A 24937-nucleotide genomic window follows, 5' to 3' on the forward strand; every position below is an offset into this window, starting at 1 on the left:
TGCGGTCTTGTGAAGGAGAGGACATGTAATTTGAGTCTTAGGAAATGAACAGGAGTTCACTGGGTAAAGCTAGGGGACAGTATTCCAGATAGAAGCAGCAGTACGTGAGTACGTGCAAAAGCACGATGGTGTGAGAGATCATGACACATTCAACATAGTGCAATACTAAACTGAAAATTTGGCTCAGAGATGAGGAAAGAATTCAAGGTTGGAAATACAGACACAGAAAAAGTTAAGTGAGTAAGTTTAATTTATAAACATAAAAAATAATCATTCAAAGGAGATTTCCACCAATAAGATGGTCTTCCACTTGGACCCCAAGTAAAGTATTAAAAGAAAATATGAATATACTTCAATTTACTATAGCACATACTAGAATTTTGAGAAAGAAGTTCGAGAAAAAAAAGTAGAGTACCTTAAGGTGTCTTGCAACTTCTGGATTAAACAGAGGCGTTTTGATGTAATGAAAAAAGAGTGTTGCAATTCTTTTCCTGAGTCCTTCAAGGTTTTGATGTTTGACTCCTCTCATCATAAGGTCAACCTCTCTGTCAATCAATTCTAAAATTTCCTGAGTCAGTTTACAGTCATGTTCCTATATAAAATACAAAAATATTCAGTATAGAATTTTAAAAATTACTAAGTTTGGGGGCCAGACCCATGGCTGAGTGGTTAAGTTCATGCGCTCCGCTTTGGCAGCCCAGGGTTTCACCAGTTTGGATCCTTGGCATGGACCTAGCACTGCTCATCAAGCCATGGTGAGGCAGAATCCCACATAGCAGAGCCAGAAGGACCCATAACTAGAAGAAGTAAGTATACAATGGGGGGGGGGGGAGGATTTAGGGAGAAAAAAAAAAGGAAGATTGGCAACAGATGTTAGCTCAGGGACAATCTTTAAAAAAAAAAAACTACTAAGTTAGTTTTTTAAATTATCACCCAAACAAACTGAAAACTAGACTCCAGCATAAATGAAACATCACTGATAGGAGTAAAAATTGGCCAAACTAACTTGGAAAAAAATTAGATTTATCTAGTAATTGTCTAGTACAGTTTAAGATATGCATAGTCTACAACCCAGCCATTCTATGCTTAAGTGCTTTAGAGAAATGTGCACGTGGAGTCATTGTTCACATAGCCCCAAATCAGAAACAACCGAATATCCATAAATGAGTTGATTACACAAATAAGTGATGGCTTATGCATACATAGGAATATTATCTAATGTATGGAAATGAATGAACTACAGCTACACACAATAACAAGCTTAAATCTTACAAATTACTGTTGGGCAAAAGAAGCAAGGCACCAAAATAATACATACAGTATCATTCCATTTAAATGAAATCCAAAATAAGCAACACTACGCCATATTATTTAGAATGTGTACAGAGGTGGTACACTACGAAGAAAAATCAAGGAAATGACTACCATGAAAGTCAGTATGGTAGTTCCAGGGGAGGAGAGGGCGAATTGCCATTACGAAGTGGGACACCAGCAATGTTCGCAATATCCTGTTTGGGGGCCAAAGGGTGGTTACGTGGTTGGTAGCTTTGTATTTACTAAACTGCACATATATATTTTATATATATTTTCTGCATGTTTATATAATTCACAATAATTTTTAATAAAGTAGCAGAAACAAGTGTGGTTGAATAAGAAAGCCCAGGTAAGAGCTAGGTTATTAAGGTAAAAGGATTTATAAGTAACAAAATAGAAGTTACTATAACTGCCCAACAGAGGACCACAACAAACACAGTTTGAATGAAAGAGTCAGAAGGTAAAGTCAGTCACTAAAATAATGCTCTTCTGTACTTTTTAATACATACTTGTTATAGCTAATTCAAGAGTCTGCATCAGTGGTCCTTGATCCCGAAGGCAAATAAGAAGGACATGAGGGAGATTTTAACATTGCCCTCACAGTTGAGGATCTAATTTAAATGCTCTGAAATGGGGCCTAGAAAACATTCCTCTACATTTATTTTCATATTCTCTCTCTCTCACCCTGTATGTCTGTCTGTCTCTCTCTCTTTCAAGCTCTCTAGATAATTCTACCTGTACTCAGGTTTAAGATTCTCTAGTCTGTATTATTAATTGTCATCAAAATGATATCTCTTATTTACTGAGGGCTCCCTGTTTGTAAGCACTGAGACATATAGATTATATTTTTTAATTTATATTTTGTATATACTTATACATGTACATATATACACATACATATATATTTATACCCTCAAAGCAACTAATTTTACAAATGGTGAAACTGCTTTTCAGAAATATTAAATAACTTATCTAAGGTTGCACAGCCATAAATGAATAGAGCCAGAATTTGAGTAATGCTTAAAGGCCTTATCTCCTACCAAAGTATTGTTAAATAAATGTACATGTGACTATATTAGGTTAAACATATTGTTTAAGATATGCACAATTTATCTTTTATGAGCCGTCCTTTGGCTTTTAAATTAACCACCTAGTGGTCCTAATTATGTCAGGTAAGAGCATTTCTACTGTATTCCCTACCTGCACTCTCTTTTTTCCAATCTGCTCTTTTTACTGCCCTCTACAGATACCAAGTTTACTTCCTACCTCTGGATCTACCACTTCTCCCTCTTCCTATCTATCTTTATCTTCCAAGGCTAGTTACCACACAAATACCTTTGAAGAGGTAGTCCAGAACAAAGGCAGTCAATGCCTCTGTTCTCAAGATAGGCAGAAATGTGCGAGACCTATGGAGACTCACCTCTCAACAAGAACCATTTACTCAACTATTTAATATGCCTTAAGAATTTTGTGTGTCTTGTCTTGTTTCTTCTCGACAGAAGAACTTAGGAGGCAAAGAACCCACATGAAGTATCTAATAGCTATACTTGAGAAATTCTTAGATTGAAATCACATGGCTCACTTAGATGGATCTAAATATGGCTGACATTTTTTCAGTTGTTATTTATAGTGAACCACTGATTATCATTTGAATATTTATACCTATATGCTCTGGCAATTTGGGTCTACTGATGATCAAAACAGACTGACCATGCAGAGTTACCCAATCCATTGCCTATGTACAAGCTTTGAAATAGTTCATACAAATGACAGCTCAGAGACAACTTATATCTCTATGCCATAAACTGAAGGAGGCATCTGGTAACTATCTTATAAATTTAGAGAATTCAAAGTCATTTTTCAGAAGCCAAATATTTTTAGATGAAATACTGATTTAATTTATTTATATTGACAATTACAAATGCTCGATGTTACCTTCAATTTGAGCTATAAAACACAAGAGTTTTACCAATGGCCCTAATGGTACTTAGGTTTTCCCCTTTCATTAGGAATATAGAAAACAAATCCATTGTAGTGAATCCTGTGACGTGGTGCCCAGACTACCCCTGCTTCAGAACTGAAGCACGAGGTCTCCCAGCTGCTGATAGGGTTGGCAGCTGGCAACTGTCAGCTGAGCCTCTCTCTGGATTGCCGTCAGCTGAAGAAAGCTATCTTGGCTGAAAATTGCTGGTATGTGGGAACAAAAAATAAATGGAGTCCTGATCCAGGTCCAGCTCACAATATGTCCACTGGGTTCTCAGATCCACCCAGTACTCATTTTCCTGGTCCTTGAACATATCATTGGAATGGAATACCTGGTAGTCAACGCAAGCCCCTTACCCTTGATTTCTTGATCCGTGGGGTAAGAGCTAACATGATGTGGAAGACCAACTTGAAGCCCCTGAAACTGCCCTACTCTGGAAACCAAGGTGGCGGAAGTAGAAATGGACCCATTTATTACTTGGGGAATTTCTGCATCCTGTCCCTGCAACTCTGGGCTCTTCAAGTTCAGAGGTCCTAATTCCTGGAGGGAAAATGCTTCTACCAGAGGATAGAGCAAGAGTCCTATTAAATTTTAAGCTACAGCTAATGCCTGGGCTCCTTAGGCCAAAAGACCTGGGGCTAAGGGAAGTGTCATATGCCTGTAGAGTTAATTGACCCTGATCTCTGAAAGGCAGTAGGGCTGTTACTACCCAATGGAGACAGGGAAGAATATGTTTGGCATCAAGGTAATGGGAATTTCTTGCTATATTCTTGCCCAATTTTGACAGTAAATGGAAGTCTAGTAGCCTCAGCCTGAGAAGAGCATAGTGATCAGTGGTCCAGACCTCTCAAGGGGTGGGTCATCCCTACAGGTGAGGGTGAGGAAATCTAAAATGGGTAGGAGAGGAAAGAGAATGAGTATCTGTTGCAGCCTTAAAAAACAGAGACAACATTAGAGGGCTGTAGTTATTTCACCAACCTTGCACTTGTAATTTTCCCCAGGACAAAAGAGCCTATCCAAATCTGGAGGAGCTGCTCTCAAACCTTAGAATATGAAGCTAGTGGGTCCAAGCAGCAGTATGTGTCATGTATGCTGTGTCCAGACGGGAAGTACTCATTCTCCCACTCCTGTGCACTGTTGGCTGACACTCTCAACTCAGTCCCTTTCTGAGAACTGCTTTGTGGTAAAGAGAGATGCCTCACCCAAAGTCACACCTCCTTCCCAGGGGGCAGCCCACAACCAATAAATGGTCAATGTGGGAGTAAAATCTCCTGGCCCCTTGCCTCAATTCAGGACAACTCAAAAGGGCCTTCCCAGTTTCAGAGATCCCTGTGAGATTGGCTGAAATCATTGATGAGTTACATTTCTCCATCTGACCAAGCCTGTTATCTATTTCCTCACAGGTGTACTCTCCGATAAACTCCTGCACACTAATTTCCATCTCAGACGCTGCGTCTTGGGAACTTGACCTGGGACACCCATTTCATTTTCATTAAAAGCAGGACTAAAAACAGAAAATCAATAATGAATGAGAAAAAAAGACAAAAATACGTACACTGATGCTGCTTTAAAACTGCTAAAAATAAAATTTTCATTGAAAAGTGTCAGAGTATATAGGCAATAGGTACTGTTTTATTGAACTGAGCTGAGTATTAATCTTATGCTATATATTTGCACCCATTGCATAGAAGGGATATATTTGCATTTAGAATATTCATTGTGCTATAGTTTCATTTACTATGTGTCGTAATATATAGTTAGAGAAATTTTTGATAAATATTAATGCATAAACCACATCCTCCCAAAATTATACCAAAATAACATAGTTGTTGACAAAATAAAATTCATATATATAAATATTTATCTTTATAATGGCTTAATACAAAACATCTTGCTGATTTTAGTATTCAGTTTCTTTTATTGATAGTGATACCCCCAAGCTAAGAGAAAGTTAACATACCTTCACAGTGTGTTTAAGTGTCAAGAGTACATCCAGCCTCTCATCTTGAGAGATACTTTTCAGCATAATGCATTTATAGATGTTCTGCAGTTCTCGGGCTCTGATGGTAAACTGTGTATCCATTTCCATCATTTTGCCATCAAATGTTCTCCACATCTTTGGAGCTGAACACTTAAAAATAACATTATGTTTACAATTATCAGTTAATTAAAGGCTAAAAAATAATTTTGTTCCTTCTACTAAAAGTTAACCTTAATAGCATGTGCTTTGTGAATAAAAGTATCACTAAAACTTAAGAAAATTCATTGAAGAATTTGTAGACCATGGGAAAGTAAAACATTTTAGAGAAAAATCTGAGAGAGTTGTTCAGGTTGCAGAAGTGCAAACACTTCTACAAGATTCAGAATTTTCTACTAATTTGTACTAACTAGTATGTTGAATGGCTCGATGGGTATATAGAGTAACTCATTACCTGCCTGGCAAAAAGCATTAGCATTAGAATGCTAAAAAAAAATTATCTGCTTGGTTTAATTATATTCAGTTGTATAAATGTGTCTTGATCATGCCTTGCCAATGGAAGACAATCTGTGTAGACCAATTGTTACAATTCTCAATGTATTAGAGCTAAACGTAGCAGAAAGAACCTCTGTGAGATATGGTTTTGTTTCCTCTAAAGATAAATCTACAGCAAGTTCACAGTTCTTCACAAAGCAAATGTCCACAGTGACATTTATGTCACTCGCAACAATTTAAATCTTAGATTTGATATAATTTAAAGTTTAGATAGAAGTCCATGTATTTGAACAAGTCATCAGGAATATCGACTAGCCAAATAGAGAAATAACATAAAGCTGTATTTAGTATGACAGCATTATGAGGAATTTTTAGTTATAGTGTCAATTTACCTTTAATTTTTTTATGTTTCATATTAGCTAAATTACATTGAGAACTACAAAGTTATCTTCTAAAAACAACTGTTTAATATATTTTCAAAGTAATGGTACCATTTTCTGATCAAAGCCAAAATGCATGTTGTTCAGAGTTAGGAATCTTCATTAGAAACTTTAGATTCTCAGTTTTAGGTTTTTTGTTTGTTTGTTTTTTAAAGATTTTATTTTTTTTCCTTTTTCTCCCCAAAGCCCCCCGGTACATAGTTGTATATTCTCCGTTGTGGGTCCTTCCAGTTGTGGCATGTGGGACGCTGCCTCAGCGCGGTTCGATGAGCAGTGCCATGTCCGCGCCCAGGATTCGAACCAACGAAACACTGGGCCGCCTGCAGCGGAGCGCGCGAACTTAACCGCTCGGCCACAGGGCCAGCCCCTCAGTTTTAGTTTTAATCCAACAAATGAGAAGCTGTAGCCCCATAATTAATTTAAATTTTTAGAGCATAAATCTAATATTAAATAATGTATTGTTAATTAGCTGTCTGATAGAATTAGGTAAAATTTGTTAAGGATTATAAAAGGGAAATAGCTCAATAATAAAATATTTTATCATTTAATTATTATCATTTAGAAATAGAAAAATATTGTTTTAAATGGATACAGCCTTGTTTGGGGTAGGCATCAGAGTGCTTTGAAGTTTAATGCTTGTTTCAAAGCTCTTTTTAAAAGTTTTAAGGAATAAGCAATCTTAGGCTAAGTTTCATACTGCAATTTTCTAAAGTCTAACTAGTGTCTCAATCTTTGCATGAAATTTTCCTCAGGGTAGCTCTATTAAATGTAATTTCTTTTCTTCCAGTAATATGGACAATACCTTTTGTTCTGCAGGCTGGTAGCTTATTTCATTTGTAATAATCCAAGTATAATAACCTTTTAATGAAATGCCTAGTTCACCTACTTAATTGTATTTTTTCCGGCTGATGGACTGAGTTAACTCCACCTTCCCTCCAAGTCTTTAGCCTCATCTAATATAGTATGATACAGCAGTATCTTAGATTTTTCCAAATATATTCATCATCCCAAACCTTCCCATCCTTCAATTTTTAACTCAAACCCTACCTTCTCCATAAAGATTCCTAACTACTATGGTTTGAACCAATGAAATCACTAGTATCTGAAATCCTAGTGTACTTATACACACACACATACACACAAACAAGTATGTTGTGTTTCCATTTCAATCACTCAGGACAATGAAATTGGAATCCAAATTGTTCTATAATTATTTTATGTTTCTCAATTCTATTTCTCCCAAAAGATTATAAGAAATAGATTTCTCATGTAGTTCTGTCTATCTCACAGGGTCTACAATACTCATTCATGCAGTCAACAGATATTTATTGTGTTTACTACATATTAGTCAGTGTGCTAGGTACTGAGTAGATAAAATACTATCTTGATTTCGAGAACTCTCAAATCTAATGGAATATAAAGATAAGAAAATAAATAATTAAAATAAAGGATGATTATGCTTGATGATTGTAAGTAAAGAGGTAACTACAGGTTGCTATGAAGCACTTAACTGGTGAAAAGAAAATAGTATCTAAGATAAAACCTGAAGAATAACTAGGTGTTAGCCGGATTAAAGGGAACTGAGTTATAGAATCAAGGAATCCTAGATTTGAAGTTCAAGTTCCCCAGTGTTGGCACTGATAAGATAGAAAAAATCTATTTGGCAAGGCTTTTTTATACTTGGATGTATTTCTACCAACACTGATAACTTGGTCTTCAAGTCTGGCTTCTTTGATTTCAGGCCTTAAGGCGTTTTTTACTCTGATGCAGGAAAATGTCAGCTTTGCTTATTTCTCTTTCCTATTTCCTTTTTTCTTTGAACGCCTTGGCTATAATAAGAGACGTACAACAATCATGTTCTTAAATTGCTTCAGAAAACAGGAGCGTAATAAATTCCATTTAGCTGCCAACAAATGAGATAGCACAGACTCTGGAGCAGAGGAACAGAACAGCAGGAAGACACATTTCACTGAAGGGAAGGTGGAGAGATAACAAAAACCTTGAGAGTAGCAGCAGGCTTCCACAAAAGAGAAGAAATGTGCACTGTGAGAGGAAGTCTTTTCTTCCTCCTAAATTAATACTCAAGTCCCAAAGAACATAAACTAAGAATAACCCTAACCCCCTAAAAGCGACTGGGTAGTGATCAATTTTTCTTTTACACAGTGAAGGGGTTTTGTTCATCCACAGATGACACCCCTGTGGACCCTTGAGCTCAGAGAAAGGCAAGCATGGGCCACATTTTTCTATGCCATTAGCTGTTGGCCACCGGAATATGGGACAGAAAGAAAACATTTAAATGACACAGCTAACATAGATTGCAGTATTTTAGCTTGTGATTGTGAGAAGTGTATGAATCAAAGAAATAAATGGCCTTGACTCTAGGGAAAACCTTTTGCAGAAATTCAAACGGTCTCTTTATACAGTTTGGGTTAAGAGCACTCAAGCCACATCAGAAACTGGCTGATGATTGTTTATTGAGATTTCTCGACTTGAATTTCTTCACCTCTGTCAACTTGTGAGTTTTAAACATTTGATAACCTGTGGAGGTCAATGTTTGATGTGTTAAAATTACAATTTATCTAACTAAAGCTTTAAAAAAAATCTTGAGATTAAGCTCTTAGTGGAGAATGAAAGCTTAGTATGGAGTCCTTAATAATTGATTGGTTCAATGCCTTGATTAGACTAATTTAAAATCATATCATTCATTACTCAGAGAAACTCTATATTCAGGATAAGAAGATAAAAAATAAAACATTAGTTCAATGAACCACATAATATTTAGATTCAATGATGTGAAACTAAAATCAAAACATAAAATTTTATTCTCCAAAGTCATTTCCAGTTAACAGAAAGGAAATATTCTCTTTTCATATCTATATGCTATGGTGCTAAATGCAGATCTTAAAATCTGCATTATGGCTCTGGTTGTTAGTTTTGACATTTGAAGAAACTCTGATCTTTTCTGGCTTCAGGGGTTAATTATAAGCTATTTTTTTCTTAGCAATCAAAACAACTGAAGAACAGTAAGTTAATCAAGTTTTATGAAATCAACACTGACTGCTCTTGAATACGAGACACAATACTAGGCATAGGGGGGTGGAGGGAGGGTGGGCAGGCATAAAGAGGAATACACATTGTACAAGTATCTACAATGAAAGATTAACTGTAAAATGTATCTTAATTGTTTTCTATGATGTTTAATTTGGCATCATATACAAAAAGAAGATTAAAATGATTTTGTATTAGAATAACAAAGATTTTATAATTTACTATAACAGGTAAAAGCAGGCCAAAAGTCACTATTATTAATATTTTTAAAGACTGGACTAATTAGGCCATGTAATGGACCGGGGATTGACATCAAGTATAGTTGTTCCATTCTGTGGTTGTGTTTTTCTTGCCCTATACAACCCTTTGGTCAAAACTGAGGTAAAATTCCCTTGTATCAGCTAAAATGTCTATTTCCTCTAAATCTCAGCCGTGGGGTTGGTGAGATTAACTGGTTTATCACCTGGGGTGACTGTGGGTTTAGAACTCCAGTTCTAAGATCTATGACCCACAAAAAGCCTTTCCATTGATTTCTACAAGTTCTTGTGGCTAATGTTTTCCATCCTTCCTTCAACCTTCTGGTTTTGCAACTTGTGTGCTTCCCTGAGTCAGTCTAGATATTAAGGCCTGATCATTTCCCTTGTTTCCTCTCCTCTTAGCAAAAAGAAATCATCTTGCACTTAATATTTCATTTATTTAGTAATCTAACTAAAGAAGTCACAAGAAGCCATGTTGTACCCCATTGCCTTCCAATTGTCTCTTCACTCTACTTTCTTTTTCTCCTGGCAATACTCAAATACCTCCATTTTCAGGGCCAGGCTGGTGGTGCAGTGGTTAAGTTCTCTTGTTCCACTTTGGGGGCCTGGGGTCCCTCAGTCCGGATCCCAGGTGCAGACGGACACACCACTTGTCAAGCCATGCTGTGGCAGGCATCCCACGTATCAAGTAGAGGAAGACGGGCATGGATGTTAGCTCAAGGCCAGTCTTCCTCAGCAAAAAGAGGAGGATTGGCAGCAGATGTTAGTTCAGGGCTAATCTTCCTCAAAAACAAACCCAAAAAACCTCCATTTTTCTGGCACAGAGCAATTCTTCCTACACTCAGGATCCTTCAGGGTTTCAGATTCTACCCCAAAATCAAAATCAAATTATCAAAATATTTACAAAAAACAAAAACAAAAAATAGATCTTCCTTCCTCATAGGAATCCTGATGAACAAAATTTCCCCACCTCATTTTTTGGGGTAAAATTTAAAGCCCTCTTAGAATGTTGTACTTCATGAGAAAGAGTAATGGTTGTCCACCGCTCCAGAGTCATTATTATATGTTGGGACTTGATAAAATTTTGCACTCTTCGTAATTCAAAAAATGTTTAGAGATAATGCTAGACATGAGGCCTGGTGGGAGGGTGTAAAGTCATAAAGAAGAAGAGACAGTGTATAAGTATTTACCACAAGAATTTAAAATAGTTTACAGGAAACAAAACAGCAGAGAAAGCACAAGTGGGAAATCCTGTAGAAGGTGCAGCCTCATTAGTAAGGACGGGTGGGTACCAACCATCTTCCCTGTCCATTGGCGCCTCAGAGGCCTCCAGCTCCTTCAAACACTCTTACGCCCTGGGTCCATGTTGTCCTCTGGTAAGGTTAACAATCAGACACATAAGGAACACAGTTCCCAGTGGTAAAGCTGGATTCAAGATAAAGTAACTTGCTAAAGAAATAAATTTAGTTCAAAATATGACTCTGGAGAAGTAGGAGTATTATCGCTTCTATACAGTAGACTCATCTTTCCTAGAATGAAGATATTCAAGAATTTGAAATGATAGTATCTACATTGCATAATTTCTTGTTAATACATGAAATATAAAATTACACAACAATTATTTCTGCCACTTATTTTTCCTCCCTGCCTCCTTCCACAAGCATTTATTGATACTCTGTGTTAAGCACCATGTGAGGACATGAGAATACAGAGACAAAAGACAGCTCTTGCCTTCAGAAGCTCAGAATCTGGGAAGGATTCAGACATGTAAACAGATATAATAAAACTTGACCACTCAATATTAAGACAGATGTGAATCAGAGTCTCATGAAAGCATATAGTACAGGCTAAAGTAGCAGCATTAGCAGATCTTTTCTGGAAGAAGAGGCATCTGAGCTTGTTTTGAAGGATGCGTAGCTGGCTACTGAGGAAGGAAGGAAAGGAAGTTTCACGGGGAGACAACACCAGATGCAAAAGCATTAAGAGCACCTGGTCTTTCTGAGGATGTGTGCGTAACTGAGCATGGCTAGAGCAGTGCGGCTGCAGTGAGTGAGGAGAGACAACAGTGGGATGGGTGAGGAGTGCTGAGAATCGATTATGAAAATCCTTGTTCCCTGAGGGCAGCGAGGAGTGGCACGGGCAGAGTTATGTTTAATGAGGTCACTATGGCTGCAGTGTGGATGATGAAGGACGGAACTGAGAAGTGAGACAGGAGGCCAAGAGCCTAATTTGGAGACATAAAGTAATCCAAATGAGGAGGAAAGCCAGTTCAATTAAACTAGTGTCAAGTTCACACACACAAGACAAGACTTGTCTCATGACAGGGAGATAGGGAGATACGGAAGGAAGAGAGAGGAGCTGCCCCATAGCATCTCCTCGGAAGCCTCCCATCCTTTTGCATTTCAGCAGGATCACAAGGCATTGCACCAAGACTTCGATTAGCTGCAGTTCAAGTCTTTGCCTACATGGCCTATTTGGATACATGTAAGGTCATCAGGGTGCCATGGCAGAGCCATTTCCCTAAGCAGTGGGAGTGAGTTTGGAAATAACAAAATAAAGAATTGAGGAAACTATTAAAGTAATAGAACAAACAGGATGGGCGCTGGACGGGATGTCAAGAAAAATGCCCAGATTTCTGCCTGAAGCAACTGAATAGATGATGAAACATTCATGGAGATAAATTATGTGAGTGCTACAGAATAGGATCAGTGTGGAGGAAAGGGGTGAAGGAATGGTGAGATTATATGACTTGGGAGTTGACATGTCAACTTGAGGTGAATTCTTGGGACATCCAAAGCACAATGGCAGTAAGCAATCAGAGATGTGATTCGGAAGCTCCTAAGAAAGGTCTGGTCTGGAACTGAAGGAAGTACCAGGATACAGATAGTAGTTAAAGCCACAGGAAAAACTGAGATCAACCAGGAGTAAGTAAGCTAAGAGAAAGGCATTTATAGTATCCAAAAAATATGGTTTTTAAGAAGGAATGTTCTCAAATAAAAATCATACATCTAGATCACTATATGCGAATATCTTGCATTCCATTCCTCTTCTTCTTGCGGCTGGATTGGCTTTTAATTGTTTGGAAAGATCAGGTTTATAAAAGGAAATTGGTCACTATGGAAACAGACTATTCAATATTAAGCAGGCAGTTTCACCACGAAAAGGTAATTACTTTAGTTTTTCCCTTAATTGCATGTTTTCAATAATCATATATCCTTTTGGTCAGAAATTTCCAATCAGTTAATGACCTGGTGAGCAAAGGCAAAAACACCAGTCTGCAGCTATTTTCCCTAGGTCGTTTACTATGGGGACACCCTAAACTCAGACATTTTGTGACTTCACTACTCCATTTTATCAGGGTGTGCGATTCATCTGATTTCTATAGTCAGCCTAAATCTAAATGAACAGAGTCACAAGCAAAGTGTCTCCGTTTTTCCCTTCATGGTCAAATCCTTTTTGTTAAGAACATGTTAATCTCACGTTACTTGTCAATCATTATTCTAGGCTGGAGTTAAAATCTAAAGCTGTATCAAAAGAAAGAAAAAAATAAATAGAATTTAAAGAAATATGTCACCAAAATGCTAAATAAAATTCAAGCAAATTCTTAAAATGTAAGTCTCTTCTTTAGTTCATTACCTTACATTTTTAAACTCAGGATACATTCACATTTAAATAATTGTTACTTCACTAACCTTATCCAAAAAAGCTTGTATTAATGCTTCCTGGTTCGCCATATAAGCGACGTATCTATGTCTCCCAATGGAAGCAATTATCTGGGTCTCTTTTTCCAGAAGTTCACACAAAGCAGCTTTCCTTTCAGCTCCAGTGAAAGACTGGTTAATATGTGCAAGTTCTCCTCGCTGCCAGACTGGAGGAATAGCATGAAAGACTCTTGAGTTTTCAAAATCGCACATCTTTACAGAGCATTTTTACCATCACATCCTGACAAGCAATATTTTATTTTTGTATCAGTTTAAATAAAATTATACCTGAATAGAATCATTCATATTGTACATCTGATATACGAAAAAACAGGATGAAATAGAAGCTGAGAGACTTAAAGCAATAAAAGTAGTCAAACAAGCAGAAGCCAAAAGAAATCAGTACAGATAATGTGAAATTATGCCTCTAAGCAAGCACGCTTACTCTTCAGTATTGAAAAAAACATGGCTTGGGTTTGCGGCCATGAATGTGTACTACTCAGATCTCCCTTCCAGAGAGTACCTGTTGTGAGGAGTACAGGTAGTTAACCGTACAGGTACAGCACTTCGGATCTGCTGCCACTTTGGAGCAGAGACCACATTCCCCTCAAAGCTCTCAGTCAATGCCTGAGAACCATGGGGGATTCAGGGCCTGGTTCCCAACAACATCTGTCCAACAGCGGTCTCTTCTGTGGTCAATCGTTGCCTCTGAGCTGACCACTGGGCTGCCTTAGACTTCCTCAGATCTGTGTCTGTTTGAGGCTCTCTATCTTTCATCCTCTCCTTCCCTCTCTCAACTTTCTCAGGTATGAAACAACACCTCTACCTGAAGACTTTCCTCACCTTTCCCTGCTCTCTCTCCCCTTTATCTTTCACTCCAACTCCATCTTGTTGTCTGCTTCCCCCAGGACCCGAACTGACACAGTTTGATGTAGAATTGTTGACTTCAATTGGCTCCTTCATTACCAGCACTGAGGTACCATTTTCAATTTCTTTACAAAACCCTAAGTTATAGCAGCAACTGTTATAAAGTAATTGCATTTACTATACTCTTTACTCAAACCAATGAATTGTTAAAATAATATTTGTAATACTTTAAAGTGTTAGTTACTATCAACAAAAAATAAATTGCATGAAACACATCCTGAGACCAAACCATACAATGCTAAAGAGCAGTATTTTAATAAACTCATTTTATCTAAACAGTAATCCCACATTCTCAAAATGAACCTTCATCAGAAAATATGGATTACTAGGTCCTATCCCAAACTTAAATAAGTCAAAATTTCTGGGCTCAGATATATGCATTTTAACAAGTGTTCCATTCAAGTCTTACACACACAAAATTTGGGAAAGAAAACTGTTTTAAATCCCACATTTCAAAAATGTCAAATGTATTCACATTAACAGAAGCACAGTGTTGGAAAGAACCTTAGAAATTAAATAGTTCAATACTCATCCCCCATTTAAGACAGTATCCTCCCCTCAGCAGCTTGAACAGTTTAATTTGCCCACCCTGGTCCTGGTACCAGCCTGTGAGGCACATAGTCTATTCTTTGGACCACACGGCATCCCTTTGAGTATCTGAAGATAGCTGTCACATTCCACTTAGGCTTTCTCTTTTCCAGACATGAACACTTTCTTTTCTTAAATCACACATCATTTGACATAATTTCATGTTCAATCCAGGTGAAGCTCCTCTGGTTTATCACAGTACCTCTTTAACATGTGGCAACCAAATTTCTGACAAGATGGAGGTTTATACACAGGCTGCTAAGCCCTCTCTCCTAAATGCCTATGGAAATGATACAAGCAACATAAGATGCTGGAGGGGAGGGAGAGACCTGAATCAGTGCTGGAAATCAGAGAGGGGTGTGGTCCACACGGTAGAAACCTTGGGGGAATTTCTTCAAGCTATCCCGCAGGTACTGCTGGGAGACACTGTCAGAGGTACAAACGTCATCCCCCAAACTGCTGCTGTTCTGTCTCAGAAAGTGGAGGCTGGAGCAGAGGAGGCAATAACCCTTAATTCAATGACTCAGAGCTAGAGAAAGGGGAAGCTATGAACCCACTTGATAATGTATACCATGTGTAAGAAAGTCTTTGAAAAACTTTATGAAGGATGCCTATATTTCAGATCACTACAGAAAATAGTAATAATCATAACTGTTTATGCAAAAAAAAATCAAAAGCTGAAAGCATAAAGCAAGATGAGAGAAGCAAAATCAAGTATAATAATTATATCTTAAAATATGAAGTGGTTAAATTTTTCTGCTGAAAATAAAGTAGAATAATTTTTAAAAATCTAATGACATGATGTTTTTGGGAGGCACACTTAAAACAAAGTGACACCAAAGGTTAAAGGTTAAACATAAAAGGTTGGCAGATATGAACAAAAAAAGAAAGCACAAGCAGCAATATTAATATATAGAAAATAGAGGGGGAAACAGTCAAAATTCACTCCTTCAAGTAGATGATTTTATGATGAAAGGTATGACTCTCACGAATGTTTATACACAAAAACACATCCCATGAAACTATATAGAGCAAAACGTCTATCAGCTGCAAACACTGCTGTGGTGAGTATATTTTATATTATATAAACATAAAGGAAATACAAATGAGTTACTCTACAACAGCGTCAAGTAAAGAAATATTAAAAGCATAAAAAATGTTTGAACAATATGCTTAACAAATTTAAATTAATTAATACACATCAAGCTCTGCACACCAAATGCTGAAAATATGCCTTATTTTTAAAGATCTATGAAGCCTATATATAAATTTATATAAATTCTAGGAGTAGGAATGAAAGGAAACACAAAATCCCCAATTCAGAAATGCTGAAAATTGCATTTTTTGACCACAGTACAATTAAACTAGAATTCATAGCAAAAGTTTAAAAAGAAATATTCCCAATTCCTCGGAAATGTAAGAAATACTATCAAAAATAACATTTTAAACAAGTAAAAAGAATGTCCACTATTAAGGAAAGAAAAAAATATTACATATCAAAATGCATGGGATGTTGGAGTAAGGTAAATAAATAAACCTCATAAATAAACCTCAAATTCAAATCAGGTACCTGTGAAAAGTGTGTGGGAAGGCAGTTATAAAAAGCTGTAATGCGTGCGACAGTTAATCATAAGCCTTCTCTGGAAAGTCATGGCTTCTGTGTACCTCTCCCTTTCTCCATGATGATTTAAAGATAACTGAGAGTGGTTGTGAAAATTACTTTGATACCCCGGTATACACATCCGGACAGGGAAACTGAACTCATTTAAGCCATGTTTGTTCCAGTTCTTCATAGAAAAGAGAAGCAAAACAGAGGGCGAAACAGTGACCTACTGTTCTTTATTCGAACAAATAGTTCAAAAAGTCACTTTAGTCTCTGACACTTATCATAAGCTTCAGTTCATTCCAGGTTTTCGGTGCCTTTTGCATGTAGCAACCTTGGTTTTGAATTTGCAGAGTATCTCCTATAATTGCAATTCCTAGCAAACACAGGAATCAGGAGCAGCTAGACAAAACTGAGTTTATATCTGATTTGATAGTTTCCAGAACTATACAGAGAAGACATTGAGGAAAACAAGAGAGATTCTGTCCTCTTTCATAAAACATACGTTCCCCAGGGATGACAATTAAAAACAAACAAAATCTGGGGTGCTGTATTAGTCTGCTACAGCTGCCAGAACCAAGTACCACAGACTGGGCGGCTTAAACAACAGAAATGTATTTCCTTCTATCCTGGAGGGACAGAAGTTGAAGGTCAAGGTGATGGCAGGGTTCATTTCTACGGAGGGTCTCTCTCCTGGCCTTGTAGATGGCCATCTTCCTCTGATACTTTCACATGATCTTTCTGTGCGTGTCTGTGTCCTAATCTCCTCTTCTTAATAAGGATGCCAGTCACACTAGATTAAGTCCCACCCGTACGACCTCACTTTTTCTTAATTACTTCTTTAAAGTCCCTATTTCCAAATATAGTCACATTCTGAAGTGCTGGGGGTTAGGACTTAAACATACGAATTTTGGGGGAAACACAATTCAGCCCATAACAGATGTCAATAACCACCAATATTTCAAAGAAAAAGATATTAAAGGAATTGGTTCATTTGCAAGAATGTATTCATCTTATCTCCTTAACTTATCTTCTTGGACAAATCACTTAATTTCCAGGGTCTGAAGCTCAACTATAAAATGAAAGGACAGGACTAGTATCTAGACTCCGGACACATTATAAAATTTCTGAGATCTAACTTGCAATTTCCAAACAAGAAATAGCAGAAGATATAGTATTTTGTCCACCACTGGCAGTTTATATGCATATGCTTTTCAAAAGTCTCATCACAGACTAGAAGCCTGAATAGAGAGAACCAAGAAAGATTCAAATTGAAAGCACAGGGCCAGATATGTCAATGGACTGGGCCCAGGTAGTCTCCAGAAGGTAGAAGTGAGGGTACCTTGAGATCAAGAGGTAATAATGAGAAAAGAGTCAGAAAACACAGTTAACACAAGTCAAAACATGGCAAAGGGTTAGAAGAGTCAATTCAACCAACATTTACTAGACATAATGAGAAGGTCCTATCAGGTGTCATAGGTACAAAAGTAAACAGTTAAGAGATTAGTGTGTACAGAACATCGTGGGTCAAGGAAAAGAGGCTCTGAGCTCAACCTGTGCTGTCAAGAGAGGTTTCCTAATGATGATGATCCCTATGCTGATTCTGAGCTAAGAGTGACAATTTAGATCAATGAAAGAAGTCACTCTCAACACACTGCTGCAAGAAAAAATAAAGACATAAAAATCAAACATTGTTGCCTTGAGTTTATCTTGGCTATGATACATTATATAAGCTTATGTAGTTAAATTCATCTTCTTAAATTGATATCATTTTGCTTTTACTACCGAGGGACAGATTACCTGGAGGAAAAGTTAAACTTCCTATTAGGAGTTGTAATTCAAACTCTGCAATTGTCACTATGAGCCACAAGAGGGCAGCAGTTTCCAAGACTGGAGTTAAGAATATGGAATGAAAACTCCATTAAAAAGAAGAGCAGTATAAATTATTGAGCTTGCGAACCAGAAATTTTAACTGCAACAAAACATAACTCAATTATTATTCTGAGAGTCTTAATTTGGATGTTAGGGCTGGAAGAAAACTAAGAGATGCCTCTTTTATGTAAGAAATTTCATTTTCATTTTCTTCCATATAAATGTGTAGACATATAAAATATATCTGTTCTACTTTAATAGAAAATTTGTATAAAATTATTTACCCTATATGAGTAACTAAAATATGCATGTCTTTGTACATTTTTAAGCACTTTCATAACTGTAATATTTTGTATTTTTCACTTTATAAAGGTGACAGAAATTATTAAGTCCTTTGGCAGATGAAGAAACTGGGGCTTAGGAAAAGTGAGTAACTTGTCCAAGTTAACACCACTAGTAAGTAAAAAAGGTAGAACCTCATTCAGCATGTTTTCTATTATTTTGCACAGTTGCCTGTTAACCAAACAAAACAACAATGGCATCCTTTGGTTTACTCATATATCAATTTGGAATATTATTTGAATAGAGTTCCACAATAACTTTACTTTTGTACTTGTCAATAAGATCTCCAACAGACACCCTGCTAACGGTGCTCTCTAACTACTGACACTTAGAAATAACCTTTATTTTCATCTGACAGGGAAAATAGAAACAGAAGTGAAATTTAAGGTAAAACAGAGAGTATTTGCAGAGGTCAACAACCAGGAGAAAAGGGGAGCAGACGTACAAGCCTGGGGAGCAGGCTTAACTGTTACCTCAGACACTGCCACATTCCCAAAGCCACTCAATTTGCATGTTACCAAAGAGACAAATTTAGTAAAACTGCTTGTTAATTGTATCATCTTCAGTAAACAGCATATTATCGTACAGCTTTTTAAATAGAACCAATATCCGACACCTAAAATCGCATTCAATTAGACAGGAAACATTGACTTAAATAACAGAACACACAATAACATTCACAAACAAATAGTGTATAAATAAATAAAGAAACAAAATTTGCTTTAAGTTCATGGTATGGATAATCATAGAGAAGTCAGAGACTGTTTTCTCTTGGGATAAAAAGACCCTGTTCAACTAAAAAAAAAAAAAAACTGAGGCTATTTTTAATTTTTAAAATTCTTCTATGTCATCACAAGAGTCCAACTTCTCCACTTTCTGGCACATAAGGTAATAAATAACTCCTCCATTGCAGTTACTTTCACTTGAGCAGGTACTCCTGGGAAAGCAGAAGCTAGAGAGAGCTGCATTACTACATCCTGGGTTTCCCCTTCATTCATTCACTCATTTATTCCACCAATATTTGTTGGGATGTGAGCTAAGCACAGAAAAAGAGAGATCACCAAAAGGGCACGTTATTCTTTTATGGAGCTCACAGTCCAGTGGTGAAAATTAATGTTAAACAAAAGATGTACAGATCGTGATGATATAAAATGAAAAGTCTGGGGTGCAGTGAGAACCGCGAGATGACAATAGAATATCCAAGTTGTATCGTCAGTCACAAAATCCTTTGCGTGGGTGACATTTAAGCTGAGATTGGAAGGTGGGCAATGGGAAAAGGCTTCCAGAAGAGCAGTGTGTCTCCTGCCCTGAGCAGGGAGTGCTTGGCTTGTTCAAGTAACTGAAGCTTTTAACTGTATCAATGCCCAGCACACATCCTGTGCGAGAACTGAGGCATAAAAGTCAAATGCGTAGGGAACGTACCTTTGTATAGTATCATTAATGGAGGAGCATTGAAAGGTATTGCCAAGCCCCTCTTCTAAGGAGCAGAAGCAGAGACAGGATGCTGGATCGGGGGATTTGAGAGAGTTCAGCTCAGTTCTCCAATCCCCAAGACCATCAGAGAACCAGCTTGGACAATACTTTCTCACAGGGATGAGGATCAAATGAGATAATATAATAAAAGTGCATAATTTACAGAGCAGTATACACATTTTATCTACCCATTGTTAATATAAAGCATTTCAAGTTTTATTCCAGCCTTAATTCCTGAAATTACTAAGAAATTATTCATCTTTTAAAATTCTCTAGTACACATTCCCAAGACATCTTCCTAAAATAAGGTCTTCCTTTTATCTTTAGTAAACCTGATTTTCCTACGAATAAAAAAATCATAAAATTAATATTTTATGCAAAACCTACTTGAAACTTACATTCTAGAGCATTATAAAGAAGTTCGAAATCTTCTTTTGTTTGAGGATTATGCCTCCGGTAATAGTCCAATTGCATCCATGCTTCTTTTTCTCTTGTCTTCCTTACTTCTTCCTGTGCTTGCCACTCCAACCTTAACATTTTCTGCTTTTTTAATTCCTTGACCACGATTTTAGCGTGCCATTGTCTGTAGTAGGTCTGTAGCACTAGTACCTATAGTTAAATTAAAAGGAAATAAAAAGTGTCTATCATCAACTTTATTGGACAATAACAAAAGGCAACGATGATTATTTCTATTCCAATTCAATAAGTACTAAAAAATACTGAGAGTCTAGTTTTAACTCTATGCCAGATCTTCTCACAGACATTCTAACATAAAAGTCACGGATAATCACACCAGCTGTTTGACCTTGAAATCTAGCAAATACACCTTCACAGGAGGCAGTTAATACAATGCTTAAGAGCACAGGCTGTGGAGTAAAACTTAGTTTAAATTTCCCCTCAGCTCCTCACTAGATGTTTGGTTCAGAGTAAGTCACTTGCCATCTCTGTGCCTTAGTACCCTCATCTGCAAAATAGTAATAATAACGGTATACGTAAAGTGCTTAGTTCAAACCCGGTGCATTGCAAGTCCTCAATAAATAATATTATTGTTATTAACATTATCTTTAGTTTACCTTAATTGTCATTAGCTTAGGCTCATATTTAAAACAAAATTGTATTTCCTAAACACATAGCAGGTAGCTTATGTGTGAAAACCACCAAAGGCAGGTTAGGAAAAGGGAGACATGTAAACAAGTATTTATTAAATTGTGAGAAATATAAACATGTCTGAGGGTACAGTGTAGTACCAGATCCTCAAAAAGCATACAATATAGCGGAGAGAGTTTGTATTTACTAAACTCATAAATAAAAATAAAGTGTGGAGAGGCTTGATCAAGAATGAGGACAGAGAATAGGCTGACATCCCTTTCCCTCATCCCAACCCCCGATAATTACAGAAAATTATACGAGCAGAAATCAACAAAGACATTAGAAGGAGTCCTCCAAAGGAACAGATACTTTGAAGAATCCCCTTAAGAAAGGAGCCCGGTGGAACAGATTGAAGAAGGAATCTCCAGCCTAGTCATGCGCTGCAGAGGCAAGCTAGGAAGCACCACAGTGAACCTGAGACTGCCGCAGGCCCCAAACTGCACGGTCGTGTGAGCAGAAGGGGCCTTGGGGCAACTAACAAATTCTAGACAGAATGAAGAAAGTGGATTAGAGAAATTTCTCAAAATATAATAGAAGATTTCCCAAACTAAAGGAAGATATGAGCTCTTGGATGGAAAGGGTCCGTCCGTCACCAAGTCTCAAGCACATCACACGAAGATCACTAAGGATAAAATGAAAATCCCGAAAGCTTCCAGAAAGAGGAAACAAAGAACCTAGAATCCAACTGACATCACTTTTTAATCAAATACAGCTTCAAAGTTACAAAGGAAAATAATTTTGAAAATAAGTTGGAATCTAACCTTTTACACTCACTCACACTAAAATCCAAGACTGAGGTTCATTCAATAGGACTTGGATGGTTTACCTCCCATGCATAATCTCTGAAGGAATTACTAGAGAATGTGTCTCAGCAAGAACAATAAATGAAAGGGAAAAAATTGAAGAAGTGAGCAAAAACTTCCAAAAAATTTATTAAGCTAAATACATCCTATTTGAAAAAATTCATATATATGTAAATATATAAAAACAACAATCTAAAGTTATTATTATATAGTAAATTATAAATATATAATAAATGATATATATATAATTGTAATTCCAGATCAAATCCTTACTGGGTAGGAGGGATGAGGGAGGCGGAGAGGGAATGAAGAAAAGAAAAGCCTGCTAAGGTCCTTGGCTTGTTCCTGGAAAAGATATAGAGCCTGATTAAATATGCATTTGGCATAAAAAATTTAGGGAGCTGGCCAGGTGGCCTAGTGGTTAAGTTCACACTCTCCACTTCGGTGGCCTGGGGTTTGTGGGTTCAGATCCTGGGCGCAGACCTACACACCGCTCATCCAGCCATGCTGTGGCAGCATCCCACATAGAAAATAGAGGAAGACTGGAACAGATGTTAGCTCAGTGACAATCTTCCCCACGCAAACAGAGGAAGATTGGCAACGGATGTTAGTTCAGGGCCAATTTTCCTTATACACACACACAAAAATTTAGGTGCATTAAAAATTTTTATGAGTCACCACTAGAAAAATAGAAATAAAGTACATACTTCTGAACTATGAAAGAACAAAAAAATGAAAAGTTCAGTCAAACTAACAAAAAGTTTAGCAAAAGAATAAAAAAAACAAGAACGAACAATAAATAAAAAATAAAATGAGATGGCAGGAATGAATACAAAAACATCAGTAGTTACACATAATATAATCTTACTTAAAACAAGAAAGATTAAAATACGTACTAAGCATTGAACTCAAGGTGCTCACGAATAAAATAAACAAATGCAAGTAGGAAGGAATCAGTGAAGATAAAAGAGCTTATTAAATGGAAATTTACTCCTTATATTGGCTTTTAACCAATCCCTCTGTCTATCCCTCACATTTCACTTGCATCTCCCACAGAACCTCCAATTCACTCTCCAAGATTCTATGGGGCAGATCAGTTTGGTTCTTGATGCCCTCCCCCTTGGCAGGCATTTAGAGTTTCACCTCCTCTGCTCAAGTAAGTCATGTTAACACTTCTCCATCTGCTTTACAACTTTAAAAAAATCTACTGACATTTTCTCTTGTCTCTTCTTATGCATTCTTTGTTGTTGTATGTTTATAGTTTTTTTATTCCTTTAATACCATTTTATTGGAGTTTGGAAAGTGTTGTAAAGACTTCCATTTCCCCACCTAATATACATTCTCCCCTACGTCCTTACTAAGAAAATCTCAATTGTAGTTAGGAGCAACAACATGAAACTTTAAAAATGTGTTTATAGGGGCTGGCCCAGTGGTGTAGTGGTTAAGTTCACATGCTCTGCTTTGGCAGCCAGAGTTCACAGGTTCGGATCCCAGGCACACACCTAGCACCACTCATCAAGCCATGCTGTGGCAGCATACCACATAAAATAGAGGAAGATTGGCACAGATGTTAGCTCAGGGCCAAACTTCCTCACAAAAAAAAACCAAAATGTTTTCATCACACATTCGCAGCAGGGATAGTCACGTGACATAGTTCAGGCCAATGAGATATAAGTGGAAGTCACTGGATGGGGCTTTCAGATAAAACTCTTGAAGGTAGCATACATGGGACAAGCTCCCATGACTTCTCCCTTCTTTCTGCAGAGAATGCAGACATGCGAAAGGTTAATTAACCATTTTATCATCATATGGTAACAAGTTCATGATAAGATTAATGGAGCAGAAAGGTAAAAGGAGTTCAGGTTCCTGATGACATCACAGGGCCACCATCCAAGTCCTGTACAGTGAGAAAGTAAAAATTAGTTTGGAAGGAGGAAATAAAAATCCTTCCAGCTGGAATAACAGGTACTAATAAAGTGAGCTACAAAGTTAACAGGAAATAATACTTCTCCCAAGGACCCTACGCAGCTATAAAATGTCACAACCCCCTTCTTTGAGTGACTACTATTTTCTTACTCACTGAGAAACTCTGGCCTCCAAAATCATAATCCATCAGAAACTGCTGTTTGAAATTAGGTCACTAAGAATGAAACATCCCACTCTTGCCTGGAGGTCTACGTCAGTTTGACAGAGAGAAGCAGCCTTGATTTACAATCATGCTGAACTTCAGAGAAGCAACAACACTCCACATCTCTCCTAATTTTGTTCCCAAAGGAACAGACAGGACTCCTCTCCACTTCTCAGTCCAGACCTGATGTCGACCCATCTACACACAGCCTTGCTTTGGACTAAGATGATCAAGACGCTGCTTCACTTAAATTTCAGCAAAACTTCACTCTTCCCCAAAAGTCTCTAAAAACTCTATCTTTTCTTTTGTTTGGTGAAAATTAGTTTGGATTGAAATAGTAAAAATTCTTCACTTCAGCCTAGAATAACAGGCAGTAATAGCTACAAAGTTAGCCCTGTGTTTCTCCTCGTGTGCAGTCTCCTTCAGTGCAACGAGTCAACAGACTTGACTCCGTTGAATTATAAGTTTGCCTCTCAAGGTCTTAGGCTGATTGGGCCAGTCTAGCTCCAGGTTTCTTCTTGCTCAACAGATAAAATCACTGCTTTCACGTCTTTTTTTTATCCACAGCAAAATAATGCTAGGAGAGATAAAATGCATGTACTTCATTTGTCGTGTTTAATTGAAATCCCAATATTTAATGGAGGAAAGGTGTCAATTTTTCCCTAGCTGATCAATGTATTTCTGATCAAAATTTTCAATTTTTCATGAAAATTGAAACCTGACTCTAAAGAAATCATGTGGGGGCCGGCCCAGGGGCCGAATGGCTAAATTCACGAGCTCCACTTCAGCTGCCCAGGTTTCGCTGGTTCAGATCCTGGGCGTGGACATGGCACTG

General features: G+C 37.3%; 1 protein-coding gene across 4 annotated transcripts in view; it reads right to left on the reverse strand.

The window, feature by feature from the left end:
• IQUB (IQ motif and ubiquitin domain containing) overlaps positions 1–24937 on the reverse strand; it is a 56934-nt gene that overhangs the window by 13059 nt on the left and 18938 nt on the right. For 3 of the 4 annotated variants that reach the window (XM_044758838.2, XM_070512576.1, XM_070512579.1), the window contains 4 exons: positions 20421–20631; positions 13209–13384; positions 5259–5429; positions 416–592 (listed from right to left, as the gene is read on the reverse strand). In XM_044758838.2, the coding sequence (XP_044614773.2) occupies positions 416–592; positions 5259–5429; positions 13209–13384; positions 20421–20631 (735 nt within the window). The remainder of the gene's footprint in view (positions 1–415; positions 593–5258; positions 5430–13208; positions 13385–20420; positions 20632–24937) is intronic. The other variant, XM_070512582.1, reaches the window with a different exon arrangement.

Source organism: Equus asinus, chromosome 1, assembly GCF_041296235.1.
Source record: "Equus asinus isolate D_3611 breed Donkey chromosome 1, EquAss-T2T_v2, whole genome shotgun sequence".
Taxonomy (NCBI): Eukaryota; Metazoa; Chordata; class Mammalia; order Perissodactyla; family Equidae; genus Equus; species Equus asinus.